The sequence below is a fragment of the Onthophagus taurus genome, chromosome 7 (assembly GCF_036711975.1).
Source record: "Onthophagus taurus isolate NC chromosome 7, IU_Otau_3.0, whole genome shotgun sequence".
NCBI classification, from domain to species: domain Eukaryota; kingdom Metazoa; phylum Arthropoda; class Insecta; order Coleoptera; family Scarabaeidae; genus Onthophagus; species Onthophagus taurus.
The window spans coordinates 486,867-510,373 of NC_091972.1; the positions used below are offsets into that span (position 1 = coordinate 486,867).

The 23,507-nt window shown below is 35.7% G+C and overlaps 2 protein-coding genes across 3 annotated transcripts in view; one reads left to right on the forward strand and one right to left on the reverse strand.

The window, feature by feature from the left end:
• The window catches only part of LOC111420389 (Cytochrome P450 49a1), an 8,297-nt gene extending 1,194 nt beyond the window's left edge, over positions 1 to 7,103 (reverse strand). The window contains exons 1-5 of one of the 2 annotated variants that reach the window (XM_023053364.2): positions 6,638 to 7,099; positions 6,341 to 6,587; positions 6,176 to 6,292; positions 4,080 to 4,159; positions 396 to 597 (exon numbers count right to left, since the gene is read on the reverse strand). In XM_023053364.2, coding sequence (XP_022909132.2) covers positions 396 to 597; positions 4,080 to 4,159; positions 6,176 to 6,292; positions 6,341 to 6,587; positions 6,638 to 6,860 — 869 coding nt within the window. In that variant the 5' untranslated portion in view covers positions 6,861 to 7,099. Of the gene's footprint in view, positions 1 to 395; positions 598 to 4,079; positions 4,160 to 6,175; positions 6,293 to 6,340; positions 6,588 to 6,637 lie in introns of both variants that reach the window. The other variant, XM_023053365.2, reaches the window with a different exon arrangement.
• Positions 7,104 to 14,156: 7,053 nt separating this feature from the next.
• On the forward strand, positions 14,157 to 23,502 carry LOC111421031 (coiled-coil domain-containing protein 63-like). Its single transcript, XM_023054141.2, has 5 exons — positions 14,157 to 15,680; positions 15,747 to 15,838; positions 15,912 to 16,032; positions 22,918 to 23,122; positions 23,218 to 23,502. Exons 1-5 carry the CDS (start codon positions 14,627 to 14,629, stop codon positions 23,399 to 23,401), a joined length of 1,656 nt encoding a protein of 551 aa, XP_022909909.2. The 5' UTR covers positions 14,157 to 14,626; the 3' UTR covers positions 23,402 to 23,502.
• The last annotated feature ends 5 nt before the right edge of the window (positions 23,503 to 23,507 follow it).

Genomic DNA, 23,507 nt, shown 5'->3' on the forward strand with positions numbered 1-23,507 from the left:
ATCGATGATATAACGAAGAAGAAATGTGCACAATTAAAATGTACACATCTGCCGTTAAAGATTAAATAACAAACAAAAACCGCACCTTTTTTCGTCGATATTTCACGTTCGAGAGACATTTAAAAGAGAATAAATCTTTATGACCTATTGAACGGCATCCAGCTCCGTTCAAGACACCTACGGCATCCAGAATTTTGTAAAATCGGCTTACGTTTACGGAAACGTAACCCACATAGCTACGGGTTCATTTTATACTCACGACAACTGTTATATAACGCACGTTGAACTGTGCCAGTGGTGATATAACGAGATACAACAAGTGGCCGTTTTAAGAATTGCTTATGGGTCGTTATTATGTATAGTTATATACCATTAAAAGATACTATAATACTTACGTTCTGAACGTTTCCAACGCGGCTATGTAATCCCTGAAATTTTTGTTGTGGTAGAGTCGCCAAATTGGAAAACGAAGTTCCACTTCAGGGACGTTTTTAAAAAATGTTAGGATCGAGTTGATTATTTTTTTTTGTTCCGAATTTTTAGCCAAATTTGGTTTCAAACATCCTAATCTTGTATCTAATGATACTCTAGCAACAGCTTAAAAAATATAATATTGTTATTAAACAGTTTTGGATAAGATAAATGGAAGTTGTTTACTTAATACTACTTAGGTTTGATATAATAATATATTGATCCATTTATGCATTAACTTTGTTATTCATACTTAATAATTTTAACTATAACATAATAATCCTTTGAATTGAATTAAACTTTCTGGATACAGCAATTGTGATGACGATATAAGATACCTTTGTCCCAAATTATGGTAAACATTTCTCTAAAATTTATCGATTAAGGAAAGTTTGGAGAATTAACGAGTTTCTATCCATTTAATATAATCTAATGTAATTTTAATTTAATTACAAGATACTCATTGTGCCAAAACTATGGGAGATATTTGTCACGAAATGTACTAAAGTGACGTAAAGACGAAGCAGAACTAGAAAGACGCTGTAAAAGTAAACGGTTCAAAATTTAAGTTATGACAGTGCTAAAATTCAGTATTTCAACGTCAAAATAGGACTCTGGCCTTTTGTGCATAAAGAACCTGCAAAAAGAAGTAGCAAGAACCGGACAAGAAGAACAATGGTGACCAAAAACATCGAGTTAGACAATTTATGTTCAACAAGATAATGCAACATCGCATCTTATGAAAACGATGCAGAATTGCTGACAGCCATCGGATAGTACTGATTTGAATGTTTTAAACCTTAGCTTCTTCAATGCTATTTACTATTTGCAGCACGTTGTTTTAAAAGAAGCTCAATTCTTAGCAAAATCTTTTCCGTAATTGAAATTCTCAAAATATCAAAATTGACAATCATCTGCGTTAAATTCTGGTATAAGTAGAAAAATAAAGGTGATAGAGAAAAACGTTTTACTTAAAAATTGATGATAATGAATCAAGATAACATAATCTATAGTCAATGCCACCATAGATATCACCATTTCTTAGGTTCAAGCCAGGAATTCTCAAAATATCAAAACTGACAATCATCTGCGTTAAATTCTGTTATAAGTAGAAAAATAAAGGTGATGGAAAAAACCGTTTTGCTAAAAATTGATGATAATGAATCAAGCTAACATAATCTATAGTCAATGCCACCATAGATATCACCATTTCTTAGGTTCAAGCCAGGAATTCTCAAAATATCAAAACTGACAATCATCTGCGTTAAATTCTGTTATAAGTAGAAAAATAAAGGTGATGGAAAAAACCGTTTTGCTAAAAATTGATGATAATGAATCAAGCTAACATAATCTATAGTCAATGCCACCATAGATATCACCATTTCTTAGGTTCAAGCCAGGAATTCTCAAAATATCAAAATTGACAATCATCTGCGTGAAATTCGGTTATAAGTAGAAAAATAAAGGTGATGGAGAAAAACGTTTTACTTAAAAATTGATGATAATGTATCAAGATAACATAATCTATAGTCAATGCCACCATAGATACCACCATTTCTTAGGTTCAAGCCAGTAATTCTCAAAATATCAAAGTTGACAATCATCTGCGTTAAATTCTGTTATAAGTAGAAAAATAAAGGTGATGGAAAAAACCGCTTTGTTTAAAAATTGATGATAATGAATCAAGATAACATAATCTATAGTCAATGCCACCATAGATACCACCATTTCTTAGGGTCAAGCCAGGAATTCTCAAAATATCAAAATTGACAATCATCTACGTTAAATTCTGGTATAAGTAGAAAACTAAAGGTGATGGAGAAAAACGTTTTGCTTAAAAATTGATGATAATGAATCAAGATAACATAATCTATAGTCAATGCCACCATAGATACCACCATTTCTTAGGTTCAAGCCAGGAATTCCCAAAATATCAAAGTTGACAATCATCTGCGTTAAATTCTGTTATAAGTAGAAAAATAAAGGTGATAGAGAAAAACGTTTTGCTTAAAAATTGATGATAATGAATCAAGATAACATAATCTATAGTCAATGCCATTATAGGTATCACCATTTCTTAGGTTCAAGCCAGGAATTCTCAAAATATCAAAATTGACAATCATCTGCGTTAAATTCTGTTATAAGTAGAAAACTAAAGGTGATGGAGAAAAACGTTATGCTTAAAAATTGATGATAATGAATCAAGATAACATAATCTATAGTGAATGCCATCATAGATATCACCATTTCTTAGGTTCAAGCCAGGAATTCTCAAAATATCAAAATCGCCAAAAACTATGAATGAATTAATAGATTGTGTTAAAAGTGCCTTCAACGCATTAACTAAAGAAAAATTAGATAACGTATTCTTGGCACTACAAAAGTGCATGGAGTCAACTATGATGACCTCAGGAGGCAACAACTATAAAATTGAATAAATTTAAATCTGAGCATGCACAGAAAAACTTTTCGAACGAAAGTTATAACAAATTTTGTTCTTAACAAAATAACTAGAATCATTCGAGAAATGATTCTAATTCTAGGTATAGTGATAGTTCTAGTTATACACTTCTAGTGGCAGTGCACTAAAAGTAACATTAGACATAGAACTAGAAACATTTGGGTTTAGCCATACGTCTCTTTAGACGGCTAAACCCTAATGATTCTAGTTATACTATACAGGTTTATTCGCAACCTATACGCATAAACTTTGGGATTTATTGCTCGAGACAAATGATCCAGATAAGGTACTTCTCGGAAGATGGGTAGGTCGAAGCCTGGTCATCGCGATCGTCCGACCTTAATGTTGAGCAATTTCCGCCAATCTATTGGCGGATTGCCTCTGTTGTCCCTGGTTTGGTCTTTTTTTCCAGAAATCATCAGATTTACATACATTTGAGTGTGTCGTTTGCTCACGTACTTCTGATTGCAAAAGTTGCCTAAATAAATGCTGCATGGCAATATTTAGTAACGAGATGAAAAATGACATGTACGGATCACACAATGTTGAGGAAAATGTTGAGAGCATCAAAAAATCACAGAATCCCTGCAAAAAAACGTCAGGAAGCCTTCCTCTGTGCCGTTGATCTAACCAAAACGTTTGATAAAGTAAGGATAAAAGAATTAAAACAGGGCAAACATTGCAAAGTATGTACGTATGGTTACACTATGAAGTTGTATTACAAAATCAAAGTTGAGTGCTATGCAGATGATGCCGTCCTCTTAGCTGATAACGGCTGTATAGTATGATGATGGCATACGGTGGTTAATACAGGCATTTAACATTGCAGCTGAGGAAGTGAATACTGAGATAGATAATACTGAGAAAGGATTACGAAATCAGATACAAACTCTAGTTCTAGGTATAGTTTTAGTTCTAGTTTTACAGAGTTCTAGTCCTCTGCTGACGTAGTAACAGTGCTAGTGTAAAACTAGAACTAACACTTTATTTAGAATTAGAATCATTCGGGTTTTAGGTCTAGTGCAAATGTTTCTAGTTCTAAGACTAATGTTCTAGTAATAATGTTAGTTCTAGTTTTTCTTGGTTTTTTCAACTCTGCTTGATATGCATACAAAAAATAATTTTCTATAACTCCTACTATACTTACATTCTAAAGCCCACTTGTTAAGTTCGCTCATAAAATTAGCAGGAAGTTCGTCTTTTTCATCCAATAGATACGTATCTATGCTAAATAAACACAAAAAAAGTTAATTGTTTGGTTTCCTATTTGTGTAGAAATGAATATTCATACATTTAAATTCGTGTCAATGATAAAGGAGTATTTACAAATGTTATAATGTCGATAGCAAAAACCACGCAAATCAATCAATATTTAAGTTTATTATTTAATAATAGCAATGATCTATTTATCAGTTATCTTTATGGCATTTCAAGGTTGCAATTATTTTGCAATTTCAAATTTTTTTTTATAATCGTACAAAGTTTGCAGTCAATGCTAGTAAGTTCAAGGAATACAACAAGATATTAAGTTCATTGAAATCAACCTACTATTAAGATAGTACCTTAATTGCGCTTGAGGAAAACAAAAAAGCGTTTCTAAATCAAATCCCAAAGTATATTGAAATCATTGAAAAGTTGTGAAACTGAAACGGTTTCTAGCGCGTCCATTCTACTTAGTCATTATTGCGTTGCGTAAAAAATTTGATATTTATTTTTTGACCTAGCATGAAACGATTGCGTCACCATTAGTTTTGCGCGATTTTTATTTCTTTCTTGCTTCTTCTAACGAGTACAAGTGGAAGTCGTCGTAAATCGTGTTGAATATAGTGAAATCGAATTAGTAGGTAGTCGACAAAAGATGATATGAGGCAATGACAACGATGATTGTCGGAATTGTTCAGACGTCGAGTTTTGTTACGTTATATCCAGTTATATATTATTACATATGATTTCCGATACGCATGAAGTCGTAATACATGTTTATTTACAAATATAGTTCAACGGTTAAATTATTTTCTACAAAAATTTAAAATTAATACTAAATATCAGTAATTCATTATTTTACATGACTTAATATTAATATTGATAAGCAAAATCTCTAAAAAAAATTGTAATCTGAAGCTTAAGAATACTCCCAATAAGTAATAGAAGGACAAAATCTACCAAAATCAGGAAGCGTATCTAAGACAAACACTGGAAAAATATTGGCAGACAGAGAAACAGATATCTCAAAATGGAAAACAAAATAAGAATCTGCAAATAAGCAATAACATACATGGTTGAAAGAAGATTTGACACTTCCATGACACAGCAGTTGACTCAAACAGACGAGATGATAGTTGCATGCATGTAGTGTAATCATGTTGTATAATGACAAAAGACTAGAAGGTTAAATTTTACTAACAGAAAACTAGGTACTGCTTGTAAAATCCTAAATACTTCTGGCAGAAAATTTGACATTGCTTGACAAATCACCAAACACTGTTTACAGGAAATTAGGTACTCCTTGTTGAAGACTAGATGGCAGAAGACTAAACATTGCTAGCAGAAGATTAGGTACAACTTACAAAAGTCTAGATATTGGTTGCGAATGATTTGATATTGCCTGCAGAAGATTAATATTGTTTGAAGAGAAGAAAATAGTGAGAAGATGCAAAAAGTGCTAAATCATCGCTGGTAAGAATGTTGGACATCTGAATGCGAAGAGTTGATTTTAACAAAATCGCCGTTAATATTAAGGGAGGCCTCAAGGAGGCACAAGCTTCTTCGTAAAAGGTTTTACTTCATTTTAAAATTTGTAGTCGTCTTCAAACTTTTTACTCGACAAATGAAGTTTGAAGAAACAAATAAAAATCACAAAGAGGCAGGTCTAGAGTATGGACAAGAACTTGATTTGAGATATACGACGATGTATTATTTGAAAAATATATAAAATAAATCACAAATATTGCATCATAACTTTTAAATTAATTAATGTCACACTTTTCAACATAAAAATCGATTTAATCATTTTTTTCCTGGAGTAAAAGAGAAAATAACACTTAAGTTTAATTTTCTTTTAGTCACACAAAAGAATATATATTTACCAACCTCACCTTTGTGGTAAAAGTATTATCTACGTCAATATCTTATTGTATCCGTTTTAAACATTGAATTTAGATAAGAATCAGTGTTGTGTTAAAAAAAAATTAAATGGTTAATTATAGCGTTCAAAAGTAATTGTAATGATAATAAATAAATTACCGATTGATGAACTCTGTGGCAATTTCATCTAATGGTCCATAATAAGTCCTTGCAATTGATGGTTGTAAAACAATTTGTTGAACATTTCTTCGGAACTCATCCCATAAAGGTCCGTGACTATTAAAATATAAATAATCACTCATTTTTCACTTAAATTTTACTTACACTCCAACAGCTCCGGGACTCGACCCAAAAAAGTCTTTTTTTAATCTCTGCTTATAATAATGTAGCGACGGCATTGAAGGTCTATGAGGTAATTCCTCCTCCAACTTAAAGATGCTTTTTATTATATCCCCATCAAAAACGAATAATAAATCCGGGTGACCAAATAATCCACTTACTCTCACCATTTTTCCATAATCCCAATATAAAGACCACATTACTTTATCTAATTCTTGTATTTGATATTGACCTAAATTATATTTATTTAATATAATTTTTTATTTAAATAATTTCTTTTACCTATAACTGGAGCAAATCTCCACCCATTTCCTATAAACGGTAATTTTTTAGGTCCCGGAATTGATTCGTACGGTTTAACATTATTTTCTTCCGTAATTTTTCTCGGTAAATCCCCGAAATTTTCATCCAAAACACCAAGCGCGGTCGAATAACTATTACCGGATTTAAGATAAGATCTATTTATCGCGTAATCGACGAGAAATTTCGTTAATTTTCCTTTCATTTTTGTTAATACACTTTCAAAAGAAACTAATTTATTGATCGGGTTAAAATGAAAATTTGTTATCTTATGTCACAAAGAAACAGCGACCGGCGTCTTTTATATCGCCATAGAAAATTTAGGGAGGGGTTATGGCTTTTCGTGAAACCAACTTGCTCTTTATAAGTGAGCATACACACCTCTGTGGGGTGTCCAATCAAAATTATTTTCATTCGTAAAACCCACAAGAGAATAAAATTAATAGAAAAGTTAACGTTCGTTATATAAGTGAGACATTAATTAAATTTATTTATGTAGTTGGATATTAAAATTATTTCGAATTTATATTCAAAGTCTCAAATTTTTACACAAACATCTAATTTGCAAACAAACAATCTCGTAAAGTGAAAACATATTTAAGTACTACTTTTTTTCCTATTATTGCGTCAAAACTTTTTTTTTGTTATCATTCTAACAAACAATAATGATTTTCAAAAAATCTTGATTATGTTTTATCGAATTAGAAGACTTCGTAATAACTCACTGTTTACAACCAAAGTTCTTACAACACGATTATCTAATAATTCGAGAAGGAATACTTAATCAAGAAACATACTTTAAAATAAAAAAAAATGCTTAGATATCTAAAAAAAAACCAAACCGGGTTTAATTTCTACACTTACTAATTGATACTGAGTGAAATTATTACGATTCGAAACTGGATCGATATATTATATAACGTGATTTTGAATGGTATGTTCAAAACTATATGATTATGAGAAGAAATCAGCTTGATGTGTTTGAAACTCTTGAATTTTAGGGAATACTAAGATAGAGTGATTGAAGAACTCAATTTGCATTTTTAGCGAATCGTAACTGCTGCTTTGGACGAATTTTGATAATAAACGCTTTTTAGTGACTTTCTAAAAATATTTTCGAACACTTCTAAGATAGTTTTAAGTGATTAAAACTCTATTATAAAATTTTTAATAATTTATAACAATTTAAACGGCTTTGCAAATATACAGGATGTCTCAGCGAGACCGGTCATTAGACGTTTCTGGGGTTCTGGCGAAAATAAAAATTTGCGAATTCAGACTTAAGTATTATCAATTACGATCTCTTCGACTAAAATATTTTCAGATTTCTTGCACTTCCGGTTATACCGGAAGTCGCCACCTACTTTATTTTTTTAAATGGAACACCCTGTATATTTTTACATATTTGGATTTGTCTGTTTTCAGGGTTTATAAATAACTTTACTTTTTGCAATTTGATTCGGCCGTTCTCGAGTTATTCGAATTTTTCTAGAAAAATCTGCTCCAGTAGACATTTGTTCAAAAAATCAAAGAACACTCGATTTTTGGGATATCAATTTAGGATTCAGAATATGCTTAAACAACATGATGGAGTATGTTTTAGTGCCGAGAACGGCTGTCTAGAACGTTTGGTCACTCTACTATAGCACGTTAACTTTTCAAAATTTGGAAGTACCATAACTTCATTTTTTTAAATGGCACCCCCATATTTTATTACTTAGTCGTCTTCGGCGTCTCATTCTACATCTATATAATAAGCATTTATTGTTTTTAATATTTACAATTTGTATCCCCTTAATACATTCTAATATATATTATTAGTATATTATTTTCACCCTCTACCCTCTTCCTCCATTTCCATACTCTCGGCCCAATCATCCCCTCATCCTTCCCTTTGTCTCCTTACCTCCACAACTATTCTCATCCATCGTTTCCCCTCTCCCCCTCTCCTAAGATCTGCCCTCGGTCCAACTCCTCCTCCCTCAACTCACTGCACCCATTCAACATATGTTCCAACGTTTCCCATTCCTCCCTGCATAGCCTACACCACCTCTCCTCATCGACCATCCAGTATCTGTTAGCTCTCTCCTCGTTTCCACAACGGAACCTAGCCACCAACTTCTTCCCTTCCTCATCTCGAACGAAAGCCGTTGTGGATGGCTAAGTCAAATTGATAGTTTGAGTCAATTGGTAATTACAAAGCCAGGAAAAGCAATACAAATCAAACATGATATGTTTCTCACTATGATAGATGGAAAATTTCCCCAAACAATAACAGGTACACCTTCATGTTACACTATTTGCGGTGCAAAGGTGGCAGCAAGACCAGAAAATATTAATGCATTTCGCTATGGATTATCAACGCTACATGCCTGGATGCATTGCATGGAGATGATTTTACACATATCATATAATCTACCCTTTCGAAAGTGGTCAGCTATTACCGAAGAAAATAAACAATTAAAAAAAGATAAGAAAGCTTTGGTCCAGGCACGATTCCATAAAGAGCTTCGTTTGATTATTTATATAAGCATTTTATTGTTTTTGATATTTACAATTTTCCCCTTAATACATTCTCATCCATCGTTTCCCCTCTCCCCCCTCTCCTAAGATCTGATCTCAGTCCAACTCCACCTCCCTCAACTCACTGCACCCATTCAACATATTTTCCAACGTTTCCCATTCCTCCCTGCATAGCCTACACCACCTCTCCTCATCGGCCATCCAGTATCTGTTAGCTCTCTCCTCGTTTCCACAACGGAACCTAGCCACCAACTTCTTCCCTTCCTCATCTCCTTCCAATAACAAGTATCTAGGCAGCCCCTCCGTTATTATGTCCCTGTACCTTTCGTTATACCTCCCCTCTTTTATTTGTGTCCTTCTTTCCTGTCTCTGCACATCTCGGTCCCTATCCCTCAACTCCCTCCACATCTCTCTACCCACCCTTCGTCTACTATTTATCTCAGTTACCGAGTAGCCCGCTCGTCTATAATAGTTGTCTCTGTCTCCTTCCCATATCTGATCATTTCCCTCTCTAATTTCCCTCCAACACTCCCCCAAGATCCCGCAGTTTGGCCTCCCTTCTATTCTTTCTTCATATTTCACTGCTCTCCTGCCCGCCTCCACTCTGACCTTATCCACCTTTACCTCTTCCCTCACTATATACCCCGGTGTTTCTCTCGCCACCCCAAGCACCCATCTCCAGTATCTAGCTTGCACGTCCTCCAGCATTGCCTGCTCTCTCCATCCCCATACCTCTGCTCCATACATCAACACACTGCTAACCAGGCCTACAAACATAATCTTCCTCGCTGCCACATTCCTTCCAAAAACTCTCTTCCCCCAACCCCATACTTGTCCCATCACCTTATTCGCCTTTTTTGCCATAGCTATCACATGCGACCCCTCCCTGTTGTCCTCCCTGAACACATACCCCAAGTAAGTATACTCCCTAACCCCCTCGATCTCTTTTCCCTCCCATCTCCACTTTTAATTATAATTAACCCCACTTTCCATCCCTCCGGAAACCCACCCCCTCTCCATACGCTATTCATCCCCTCCAACAACTTCACTATCACCACACTTGATGCTTCCAACCATGCCTCGTTCTGGATCCCATCTTCCCCTGGCGCCTTTCCCTTCTTCAATCCCCTAAGCACTGCTTCCATCTCCTCTTCTGCTATCTCCTCTCCCCCATCTCCCTCATAGCCTCCCAAACCCGTTAGCCTCGTTTCAACCCCTCCCAATAATCCCATAAAGTAACTCTTCCAATCTGTCATGGGTATTTCGCTGGTTATCCTCTCCCTACCCTTCTTTCTCTTTTTCAGATACCTCCAGACCTCCCCTTCCCTTGTTATCCTTCTAATCTCTGCCGCCTCCTTCTCCCTCAGTTCTGTTTTCTTTCTACTGCATAACTCTCTGTATCCTCTCCTGGCCTCCCTATATCTATCCACCCCTATCTTCCCCCGTCTCCACTGCCTCAACCTCCTTCTCGCCTCCCTCTTCGCCTTCCTGCACTCGCCATCATACCAGTCGTTCCCTTTTCAGTGTTGCCTTCCGCACTACCTGAATAAGTTCTTCCCAACCATTGATCTCTTGTATCTTCTGTTGCCAAGTGTCGAGGTTTCCCCTGTAGAATGCTACCCCTTCTTCCGACAGGTCTACATCTTTTATATCCCATATGTCCCATACCTAACATTAATAGTTTAGGAGATAATTAGGCTTTTTTGAAAAATGCACACATATCATATGGATATTTAGCCTAGTGTGCTATGAAAAACAAGGCTTCTCAATGAGTTCTTGTCAAAGACTCACTTGTTTACGTCACTTGATGCATGTGAGCTAATAATTATCTGTTATGTCCCTTAATATTAGTACTGAAAAGAGTTAAAATCGATAACAATAACGAAAGTAATATTTACACAAATCAAGAAATTCTTAATTTATTTTTTATGCATAAAAAGCGCGACAAAGTTCGTAGTATGATTCCTAGATCTTCTTTGGCAGCTCGAATTGAGGTGTTGGGACTGGGCTCGAAATAAGCCAAGGCATTCACCTGTTCCGTTGCATTATCTACTACATTTTTTGGTCAGTTTAACACGTGATTCTAAATTTATCTTTTGTCATCGGAGGTAAATGCGGATAATTTTCATTAAACATTCTGCAAGTTCTACTAAAAACTTTGTCGCACTTTTCGTGCACAAAAAATAAATTATGGATTTCTTTATTTGTATAAACATTATTTACGTTATTAATATCCATTTTAACTGGTTTTAGACTCACAAGCATCAAACAACGTAAATCAGACGTTGACGTTTGTCAATAAGTCATTAAACATTTGTTTTCCATGGCACACTAGGTTAATATCGATATGATATGTGAGCATTTTTCAAAAAACCCTAATTATTTCTCAAACTATTAATGTTAGGCATAGGACATATGAAGTATAAAAGATGTAAAATGAGACGCCAAAGACGACTAAGTAATAAAATATGGGGGGTGCCATTTAAAAAATGAAGTTATGGTGCTTCCAAATTTCGAAAAGTTAACGTGTCATAGTAAAGTGACCAAACGATCTAGAGCCGTTCTTGGCACCAAAACATACTCCATCATGTTGTTTAAGCATGTTCTGAATCCTAAATTGATATCTCAAAAATCGAATGTTCTATGATTTTTTGAACAAATGTCTGCTGGAGCAGATTTTTCTAGAAAAATTCGAATAACTCGAGAACGGCCGAATCAAATTACAAAAAGTAAAGTTATTTATAAACCTTGAAAACAGACAAATCCAAATATGTAAAAATATACAGGTGTTCCATTTAAAAAAATAAAGTAGGTGGCGACTTCCGGTATAACCGGAAGTGCTAGAAATCTGAAAATATTTTAGACGAAGAGAACGTAATTCTCAATTTTTTATTTTGGCCAGAACCACAGAAACGTCTAATGACCGGTCTTGCTGAGACACCTGTATACAGGGTGTTCCGCAACGATTGTACAATACTGCATCAGCGTATTCTCTGATCGAAAACAGACAAGAAAAGTCTAATAAACATAGGTCCGAAAATGGACCAATTTCGAGATATTCAAAGTTTTCGTTTCATAAGCTGACCTATTGTAAACATCATTAATTCTAACGATTTAGATGCAGTAATTATATGATTACCATGGTTACGATGGTTAAGATAAAGTTTAATAAATAATAAGATAATATTAAGTTAATTAATACAGTTCATTAATAATTTAACAAAACAAGTAACAAAGATTGTCGAAGAAAATCGTTCAACCAGCATAAAAACAAGGAATATTTAACAAATTGGAAAAGATTCATGTCATAATAAATGTTCAATATGCGCACCATTTACTTCTAAACACAAACGGATACGTTTTCTAAATGAACTTCTAATGCGTTCAAAGATACCAGGAATTTGTTTTACTGTGTCAAATGCGTTACTAATTTTATTCTTCAAATCCTGCACATTTTGAACGTCTTCAGAATAAACAATTTGTTTTAAATGTCCCCAAAACCAAAAATCTAACGGATTTAAATCTGGTGAACGAGGTGGCCCTCCTCGGCCAATCCACTTATTGCCAAATTTGTTATTTAAGTATGCTCGAGTAGCGGGTGCATAATGTGCTGGTGCTCCATTGTGCATGAAGTAGCAATCTTCTAGAATTTGTTGAGGTAATTCACTCTGTAAGGTCATTTTGTAAAAAATGTATGTAGGCATCGGCTGTCAATCTGTTTGGAAGAAAAAATGGACCTAATAACTGATCACCTATAACTCCAGTCCATACATTAACACTGAATCGCCACTGATGATGAGTTTCTAGTATTGCATGGGGATTTTCATCGCTCCAAACGTGCACATTATGAATATTAAAAATTCCGCTTTGAGTAAATGTTGCTTCATCCGTAAATACAATGTTTAGGGAAAATCGACGTTTACTACCTCTTCCTGTATGGCCCACCTACAAAAAATCTCTCTTTTTTAGCCATCATTTTCTGTTAGAGCTTGAACGGTGTTGTAATGATAAGGATAAAGCAACTGCTCCCTTAAAATGCGGTGAACGGTTGTTTTGTTAAAGTTTTCTTGTGCAGAAATTCTTCCAATGCTGGTTGAGGCATTTTCATCGACTCTTCTCAAAACTGCTTCTTCTAATTCCACCGGCCTTGTGTAATGTCTCTCCGTGGAATGGCTGTGGGTTACGCTTCCCGTTTCTTTTAATCTGAGAAATAGTCTGCTAAAGGTGTGACTATTAGGCAATCGTCTGTTCGGGAACCTTTGCGCGTAATGACGAGCTGCTAAGGACGCATTTCCATCAGCTAGTCCGTAACAATACACCATATCCGCCATCTCTTCCTTGGAGTAATTAATAGGAGCCATACTTAATAGTTTTATTAAATTAAATAGTAAAATAATAATTTCGTGAAGTATTATTATTTTTTTTTGATTAGACACCTTATCGTAATCATAGTAACGACTTAATTATTATAAAAACAAATTTAAATTCATGATGTTAACAATATCAACCTATGAAACTAAATCTTTGAATATCTCGAAAATGGTCCATTTTCGGACCTATGTTTATTAGGCTTTTTTTGATCATAGAATACGCTGATGCAGTTTTGTACAATCGTTGCGGGACAGCCTGTATAACCTTAATGTTTGAAGAGCAAAACAAAGCAAATATGTATATGGGACGTTATTTCCTCTACAAATTTCGCGTAGGACATCATTACATGCGTGCTCACGTTATATTTCGTTTGTTGTATGCACAATTTCACTTTGTGAGATTTTGTTATTACGAAATTTCTTAAGGTGTATTGTATCAATGGTATAAAAAGTCTGTTGGGAAAGATTATATTCCCGCAAACGTAATGCGGAAGTAATTTTGTTTTAATGATAAATCTTATGTCGTAAAATGTAGACAAAAATTACATTATCATGAGAAATTTATTAGATTAGATATTAAATTACTCATTTTAATTTAGTCGTTCCCTTTCTAAAGCAATAGATATTAAAAAAATTATTTCTTGTTCCGTATTGTTTTTATTCGGGTACACGTGGTGGTTTAGGTACGTCAGGTCCGTAAATTTCCAATTTAAATTCCGGTTTAGAACTGAGCCAACCATATTCGTGGTTTACCGAATTTGGAACAGGAAGCAATCTTCGTAAATCTGTTATTTCTTTTTTTTTTACAATTACCGACTTTTCCGTTATTTTATCCAAAGAATCCTTCAACGCCTTGTACTCATCTAGAAGCCAACCCCATTTTACAGGCCAATTTTTAATACTATCAGCCAAAGATTTTTCATTAGCTTTAGCAAGACGCAACTCAACACTTGGTGAAACATATGATTTACTCATTTTCGGGCAATTTCTTTATCTTGTCATTAATTGACAAATAAATTATTTGTCGGTTTCCCGTCGTAACTGTATGTCATAATTTTGCAGACGATTTAATAATACCATGAAGAACGAAAAGAAAGAATTAACACCTGCCGAAAAGTTCCAGGCGCAGCTTCAACTTGAAGCTGAGCTTTTCAGGCTTCAAAGGCAGTATCAAATTTTGGAAAGGGATCGAAAAATTGCGCAGGAGGGTGGGAATAAACTATCGAAATTAGGAAATGTTATTCGAATATTAAAAAAGGAACATCATGAAATTTTAACGGATCTTTGCGTAGCCGCTTCGGAAAACAATCTTAGAAAAGATGCACTTACCGTAACGAAACTAAAACAATTACTTTCCGAGCATTCGGAGGCAAAGGACTTGATAAAACAAGAGAAAGGACATCTTGAAGAAATGGAAGAACAAATATGGATGGTTACCAAAGCATTAATCGATCTTAAATCGAAACAAGTCTCCGACGAACAATGCCAACAAAGAGTACTAGAAGGACAAAAAACATTAGAAGCTTTAGAAAATAAATTAGAAACAGCAAATAAAAGATTTTGTACAATTTTAACTGATAACACCAAGCTACGAGCTGAAATCGACCATTTATTACACGAAAGAGCACATTTTAATGAACTTTGGGAAAGAGTAATTAAAACATTATCTCATGGAAAAAAATTCATGATTGATTTAATCGAACAAGCAACTATAGCTTACGATCAAAGAGAAGAATGGTGCCATAAACTACAAGCTTTACGTACTCGTGCTAAAAGCGATTTGATAAGTCATACGCAAGAAATGCGTGAGTTAGAACGAAGGATGGATCATGATGTAAAATTGGAAACATTTTTAAGTATTAAAGGACAAAAAAGAGTGATGCGCGATCTTGCAGCCAAAGAGAGACGCAAACGAGAGTTGCAAAGAGAAGAATTAGAAAAAGAACTCGCCGCTTATAAAGAAATGTTGGCGAATATTACCGAATTTACGCATTTAACAGATATCGGCGAAATCGCCGCCGCTTTTATAAAACAAGAGGAAGAAAACTTTGCGCTATTTAGTTATATCAGTGCGTTGAATAAGCAAATGGAATTTTTAAGTGATGAATTACAGGATTTACATTTTAAAATCGGTAACAAAAAATCAACATTGTGATTAAAAATATTAAATTAAATATAAATTTAAATAAACATTTTAGACCAACAAAAAGAAATTCAAGATGGAAGATGTGAAAAGCAAAAAAGTACATTGGAAATATTGAGAAAAGAAGTAGATGACAAAAACGCAGAGGTAAAAATAACATCATAATTATGACTTATTTGACATGTAAAATTAAAAATTTATTATTAAAATTACATTTTAGGCAGACCAAGCAGAAAAAGCTCTTAAAGAAACCGAGAAAATGTTAAATAGTCTTCTAAAAGGAATTGATAATCTCTTTAAGATTTGCAAATGTAGCAATGCGCCTTTACTAGAATTATTAGGTAACACCAAATACACTGTTGGAAATAATTCACGAGCACACCCTATATAATCTGCACGCGTGAAGTTAAATCCATAATATTTGCGGAGCACAAACGTTTACTGTAGACGAGTTTATTCAGGGAGTTTCGAGTTGTTCCGTCGCGGCATTGTTGATTGAGCCGCCCTTCCAAGTGGAACATTCCGTCGCTATGGAGACCGAAGTGGATGGAAAATACCGGTCGTTTTTAGTGTGGTGTGAGGGACCACATTGTTATCGTATTCTGTGCGCAATGGATGAGCGATCGCGTTACTTAAGTGAGTTTGAGCGAGGAATGTTTGCGGGGATGCACATTGATGGTGTATCGTTCTGTGAAATTGCGCGTCGTCTTGAGCGGTCGTTATCGGCAGTGCAACGGGCATGGCGAGAATGGTATGAGGTAGGACATAGGTACCTTCAGCTGCGGCCGGGACGGCCCTGCGCATCCCCAGCACACGAGGATCGCACTCTTGTGCTCAGTGCTTTAACGTCGTGTGTGTCCTCCTCAAGGCAACTTGGAGTTGTTTGGCCACCGGCAGCGGAAGACGCACTCACTACGCGAACTGTACGGCGGCCTTTGATAGATAGTGGCCTGCGCGCGCGTCGTGCGATACAGCGGATTCCAGTAACACCCGAGCACCGCAGCATACGTCACGAGTGGGTCGACGCTAGGCATTAGTAGGTTGCCGAGTAGAGGGACATTTTGTTTTCCGACGAATCAAGATTCCAATTGAGCACCGGTGATGCGCGAATTTTAGTTCGTCGGAGCCGTTGGGATCATCTACTCGAGCAGTGTGTGCTAGAGATGTGTAACACTGCGCTACGCGGCGCAATTGAGTTAACTCAGTACCGTGTGTTACGTGCGCTGATACCCAACTTTAAAATGAGTCAACTCAATTGCGCCACCTTAGGCGTAGTAGCGTACGCTGGTGTGGCTTACTAGATAGGTGCAACACACTGGTAGACCCAAAGTTTAACGCACAACCGCTATGGCGCAGGCAGCATAAGACTTAGGGCTGGTATTTTCAACTATCTATAAAGTTCTCAATAGGTATGCAACAGATCTGTCAGATTTATCACCCTATTATAGCCCTTCAAATAAGCAAATATAATGACGACATTGTACAAAACGCGCCATGTACTCTTTATATTCACGTTCTGTACACTGCCACCGTAACATATTCTCATTTTGAGAAGTTTAACAGGGCTAAAAATCTTGCAGATCGATAGATATGATGCATCAGCAACTGCGTTATGGCGCAATTGAGTTGATACATTGCGCTAACTCACTTAGGTGCGCCAGTATCAGTGTGTCAGCGCAACAAATTTTGCTGAGTTACACATGGCTAGTGTGTGCAAGAACGCCCTATCCACCGACAACCGAGCATTATGGTATGGGGTGCGATTACATATGGTGGACGTACACGTCTGCTGCGTGTATAGCAGACCATGACAGGTCAACGATACGTAGATGAGGTGCTACGGTCCGTTGTGCTTCCCCAAGGTTTATATACAGGCTGTCCCGCAACGATTGTACAAAACTGCATCAGCGTATTCTATGATCAAAAATAAACAAAAAAAGCCTAATAAACATAGGTCCGAAAATGGACCATTTTCGAGATATTCAAAGATTTAGTTTCATAAGTTGATATTGTTATCATGAATTTAAATTTAATTTAAGTCGTTACTATGATTACGATAAGGTGTCTAATCCAAAAAAAAATAATAATACTTCACGAAATTATTATTTTACTATTTAATTTAATAAAACTATTAAGTATGGCTCCTATTAAGGAAGAGATGGCGGATATGGTGTATTGTTACGGACTAGCTGATGGAAATGCGTCGTTAGCAGCTCGTCATTACGCGCAAAGGTTCCCGAACAGACGATTGCCTAATAGTCACACCTTTAGCAGACTATTTCTCAGATTAAAAGAAACGGGAAGCATAACCCACAGCCATTCCACGGAGAGACATTACACAAGGTCGGTGGAATTATAAGAAGCAGTTTTGAGAAGAGTCGATGAAAATGCCTCAACCAGCATTAGAAGAATTTCTGCACAAGAAAACTTTAACAAAACAACCGTTCACCGCATTTTAAGGGAGCAGTTGCTTTATCCTTATCATTACAACACCGTTCAAGCTCTAACAGAAAATGATGGCGAAAAAAGAGAGATTTTTTGTAGGTGGGCCATACAGGAAGAGGTAGTAAACGTCGATTTTCCCTAAACATTGTATTTACGGATGAAGCAACATTTACTCAAAGCGGAATTTTTAATATTCATAATGTGCACGTTTGGAGCGATGAAAATCCCCATGCAATACTAGAAACTCATCATCAGTGGCGATTCAGTGTTAATGTATGGGCTGGAGTTATAGGTGATCAGTTATTAGGTCCATTTTTTCTTCCAAACAGATTGACAGCCGATGCCTACATACATTTTTTACAAAATGACCTTACAGAGGCATTTGATGAATTACCTCAACAAATTCTAGAAGATTGCTACTTTATGCACGATTATGCACGCGCTACTCGAGCATACTTAAATAACAGATTTGGCAATAAGTGGATTGGCCGAGGAGGGCCACCTCGTTCACCAGATTTAAATCCGTTAGATTTTTGGTTTTGGGGACATTTAAAACAAATTGTTTATTCTGAAGACGTTCAAAATGTGCAGGATTTGAAGAATAAAATTAGTAACGCATTTGACACAGTAAAACAAATTCCTGGTATCTTTGAACGCATTAGAAGTTCATTTAGAAAACGTATCCGTTTGTGTTTAGAAGTAAATGGTGCGCATATTGAACATTTATTATGACATGAATCTTTTCCAATTTGTTAAATATTCGTTGTTTTTATGCTGGTTGAACGATTTTCTTCGACAATCTTTGTTACTTGTTTTGTTAAATTATTAATGAACTGTATTAATTAACTTAATATTATCTTATTATTTATTAAACTTTATCTTAACCATCGTAACCATGGTAACCATATAATTACTGCATCTAAATCGTTAGAATTAATGATGTTTACAATAGGTCAGCTTATGAAACTAAAGCTTTGAATATCTCGAAATTGGTCCATTTTCGGACCTATGTTTATTAGACTTTTCTTGTCTGTTTTCGATCAGAGAATACGCTGATGCAGTATTGTACAATCGTTGCGAGACAGCCTGTATAAAAGGTTGTCTAGATTCGTACGCATTACGTCACATGTGGAAAATAATACCGCCAAGCAATTCAAATTAAACAAATGCATGGAGCACCACATTGCCATGAGGTTGCGTGCGCAATCCGTGATCGCTTACGTCACGAAACACTCCTGCTCTTGCCCCTCGCCAACAAACTAAAATCAAAGTATTGAAGCATAGGAACTTAGACAACCTTTAATATATAAACCTTGGTGTTTCCCTACGTTCGGCGGCTCCCAGGTCTGTTATACATGCACGACAACGTACGACAACACATCGAGCGTATTGTACAGACCTTTGTGGAAGAGCACCGTATACGAATGCTTCCATGGCTAGCTCGGTTTCCGCATCTGAATCCGATCGAACATGTTTGGGACATGACTGGTCGGAGACTTCTACGTTATCCGGCTTCCTCGGTTAACGTTGAGGAGCTATGGAGGCGAGTAATAATAATAATAAACTTTATTTCCATTTCCAAAACAAGTATATATATATATATATATATATACACAAACAAACAGTAAAAAACCAAAACGATATACATAGAAATGAAAATTGGCGATGTTTCGTCTGACGCAAAATTGCGACAAGACGCTTTTCAAACATAACCTTTACATTACATTAAACAAAAAAAAAGAAGCACAATTGATCAAATGAACTCAAAAAATAAAATACAAACAACAAAAGAACAAGGATAAATTAAATTTTCCCTAACCTTAAAAAAGAGAAAAAAAAGATAAAACAAAAACTTAATATTATATGAAATGCAGACCCATCATTGAACGAAGCAGAAAAAACAGAGAAACAACAGTTACATTGAATAATTCACTGAAACAGCCACAGAGCTTGAAACTGCGACAGGCGTCAGACACTAAAGCCAGAGAGAGCACAGAGGTATCGTGTGTACTTGATTTTAAATTGTTTCGACGCGCATTTTTTAAACTCATTTGGTAGCAAATTGTATTTCAAGACTATCTGATATGAGAAGCATCGTTTAAAAAACTCTATCCGGTGTGCAGGTATTTCAAGCAAGCCTCTATGTCTGAGATTGAGATTATGCACATCTGTACGATAAGTTAATTTTTCGTACAGATATGGTGGTGACTTATTGGTGATAATTTTGTGATACATACATAAACAATGCAATAAACGTCGATTCTCCATGTTTAACCACTTCACTTCTTTTAATTTATACGATATAGGTTGACGGCTACGAATACCATATATCAATCTCAGACACGATTTTTGCATTTTCTGTATTCTACCCACATCCACCGCTGACAAAAAAGCGCCATAAACAGTGTCAATAGCAATAGTTAAATCTAGACAGCACTAGTAGGTCGCATAGTAGTTTTTTTGTATTTTGATTTAGTGAAAACCTGTTATTAAAAATCACCTTTAGTGCCGCGAAGGCCCTCTGTATGGTGAGATTGATATGCTTTGTAAACGACAGCTGACCGTCCATTATTACACCCAGACTTTTCAACGTATTTTGTACTTCAATATGTTGTCCATCTATAACTAAGGTTATTGGGCCTAAAAGTGAGCGCGCATGATCCGTGCCAAAGACAGTAGCTGTAGTGATCTCTCGAGAATTGTAAAATATTTGATATATCGTTGTTAATAATACCCATGGCGCGTTGAAGATCTGAAGGTAGAAACGAGTAATAAATCTGGGTGTCATCAGCGTACGAGTGAAAATTACAATGTTTTAAGCGTTCTGACATTGTAGATGTATATATATTGTATAGAATAGGACTCAGAATACCACCGGGACGGGACAATTGACCATTCAGAATCACTCTCTGTGAACTACTCTTTAAATACTGGGAAAGCAGTGAGAGGGAATTCCCACGGAGACCGCTGTAATGCAAGATGGAGATAAGGGTATCAATGTCGATTGAATCAAAAGCTTTGGAATAATCGATGAGGACCAAGACTGTAACCAGGCCCCTGTCAGAGGCGCGGACGATGTCATCACAAACATGCAGTAAAGCTGATTCGCAGCTATGCAAAGGTTTAAATCCAGATTGTAGATCCGGTATAATATTATTTTCGGATAAAAGCAAACGTAATTGTATTTCCAGAATCCTTTCAAAAATTTTGGAAATAGTTGGCAACAAACTGATAGGCCGCATATCTGAGTAGGAGATTGGAGATTTTATTTTTGGAATAAGAACGATGTTAGCCACCTTCCACAAAGTGGGAAAGGTATTAGTTTCAATACAAGTATTTATGATATGGGTCAGGAACGGAATAATGTGAGGAAAACATAGTGTTAACATGAACTGTGACACACCGTCCGCGCCAGCAGAAGTGTTTTTCATTGTAAGAAAAACCCTCTCGACCTCCGCCTGAGAGACCAATTTGAATTCAAAAATATTTACTCCATCTTCCCGATCATTTAAGTAGGAATTTATCAATTGTTGTGAGGTAGTGGCTGGCGGCAGGGCGGAAATGAAGTAATCATTTATATCATTGACATTTGATAAGGTTTCTGGTAGCGACGGCTTATTTTTCAAAATACCTATCTTTCGTAAACGTTTCCAGACATCTGAGGACGCATCCCCCGGTCTACACATACGAAAGTTGACATAAGCTCGCTTTTCGTCTCGAATAACACGAGCCGTAAAATTTCTTAATTCTTTATATTCGTTATGATCCGCAACAGCCCATCTACCCTTAGCTTTATCCCTCAAAGACATTAAAAATTTGGTATTGCTTGTTAACCATGGGCTAGCATTCGAACGGCGTGTAGTTGTTTATCCATTAGTTGTTTAATATCAATCCCTTCTATCATGTCATTGCATCTCAAAGCATCATTGTCATTTAAGTTTGACATATCAATATTTATGTCCCCCAAACAGAGGACCTCATCATGCGTTGGAAGTAAAGATAATAGCTGCGATTCTAGTTCCTCCGTGAATGTGCGACAATTAACTTTAGTGTGTTGGCGGTAAACTACCCCTACTAGAAATTTAACCTTACCTAGCTCAACACTCATCCAAAGCTGCTCAATTTCGTTACCTGAGGGAATGAGTGTAAATTGCAAAGAATTACGGATGTAAAAACCCACTCCGCCGTGAGTTGAACGATCTTTGCGACAAAAAATGTAATTGTCTATGTGCAGGTCTTCTGTACTTATGCCATCATTCAACCAAGACTCTGTGACTGCCAATATATCAAACTGGTGATCGTTTAATATGTTTCTAACTTCGTCGATGCTGGGAAACAATGATCTATAATTCAAATGTGCAACTGCATATGTACTTGACATAACGAGAAAAAATAACAAAAAAAAAGGAAAAGAAAAGGTTTAACTCAAAACAGCAAACTCCTTGCTTCCTTCCTTCCTTATTCTCCCGTAATCGGTCGCTCGGGAAGTTGAGGTGGCATGGTTGGCCATCCCTCTCGCTACAATACAGCGACTTATAGACTCCATGCCACGTCGTGTTGCGATGGTACGCGAAGCTCACGGGGGATACTCTCGCTATTAATGTTTCTCCTCCCAGCAGAGTTGTGCCGCTCTCCATGTGAGAGTAAGTTACACTACTTTAGTATTGCTTCCATACCAAATTTTATTGCGTTAGATACACGCGTTCAGATTATATAGGGTGTGCTCGTGAATTATTTCCAACAGTGTATAACATAAAAATCACGCAAATAATTTTTAATAGGTAACAACGCAAGTATAACCAATTACAACGTTCTTCTATACTTGGAAACGTTAGAAAAGAAAGTAACTGAATTAATAATGGCTGCTTATTACAAAGAGAAGACTGATAAAAAAAAAGTGAAAGAATTTATTATTAAAGAGGATAAAATCAAATATGATCAAAGTAATGCAATTGAAGAATTTATAGCATCTAATCCATGTCCACTGTAAGTATTTTGATAGTTTCAATACTAAAATAAGACTTAACTAGTTTTAATTACAGAAAAAAAAAACATGTTTATTAATTTTTTGTGCTTTCCAGATGTGTTGAACAAGAACAAGTAAGCGATGTTATCGACAGTCTCCAATTAGTCCTTAACAAAGAGGAAGTAAAAGAGAAATTAAACATACACTTAAGTTTAGCAGATTCCGCGGATGTGGTTCACAACGTTTCCGCTTGTCATTTACCAAAATCCAGAGAGATTATCCAAAAAAGATACCAATAATTATATCATATATGGCGTATTTTTAGTAAAACATTTTTTTCTTTATAAAATTTGTTGTACAACTGTAATGAGAATGTAATAAAAATATAAAAACGCCCAAACGCTT

Bases quoted from the DNA above. Each gene is read 5' to 3' on its own strand.
- LOC111421031 (XM_023054141.2), top strand. From the start codon at position 14,627: ATGAAGAACGAAAAGAAAGAATTAACACCTGCCGAAAAGTTCCAGGCG. The intron at 15,681-15,746 runs GTAACAAAAAAT...TAAACATTTTAG, and splicing joins GGATTTACATTTTAAAATCG to ACCAACAAAAAGAAATTCAA. The intron at 23,123-23,217 runs GTAAGTATTTTG...TGTGCTTTCCAG, and splicing joins GCATCTAATCCATGTCCACT to ATGTGTTGAACAAGAACAAG.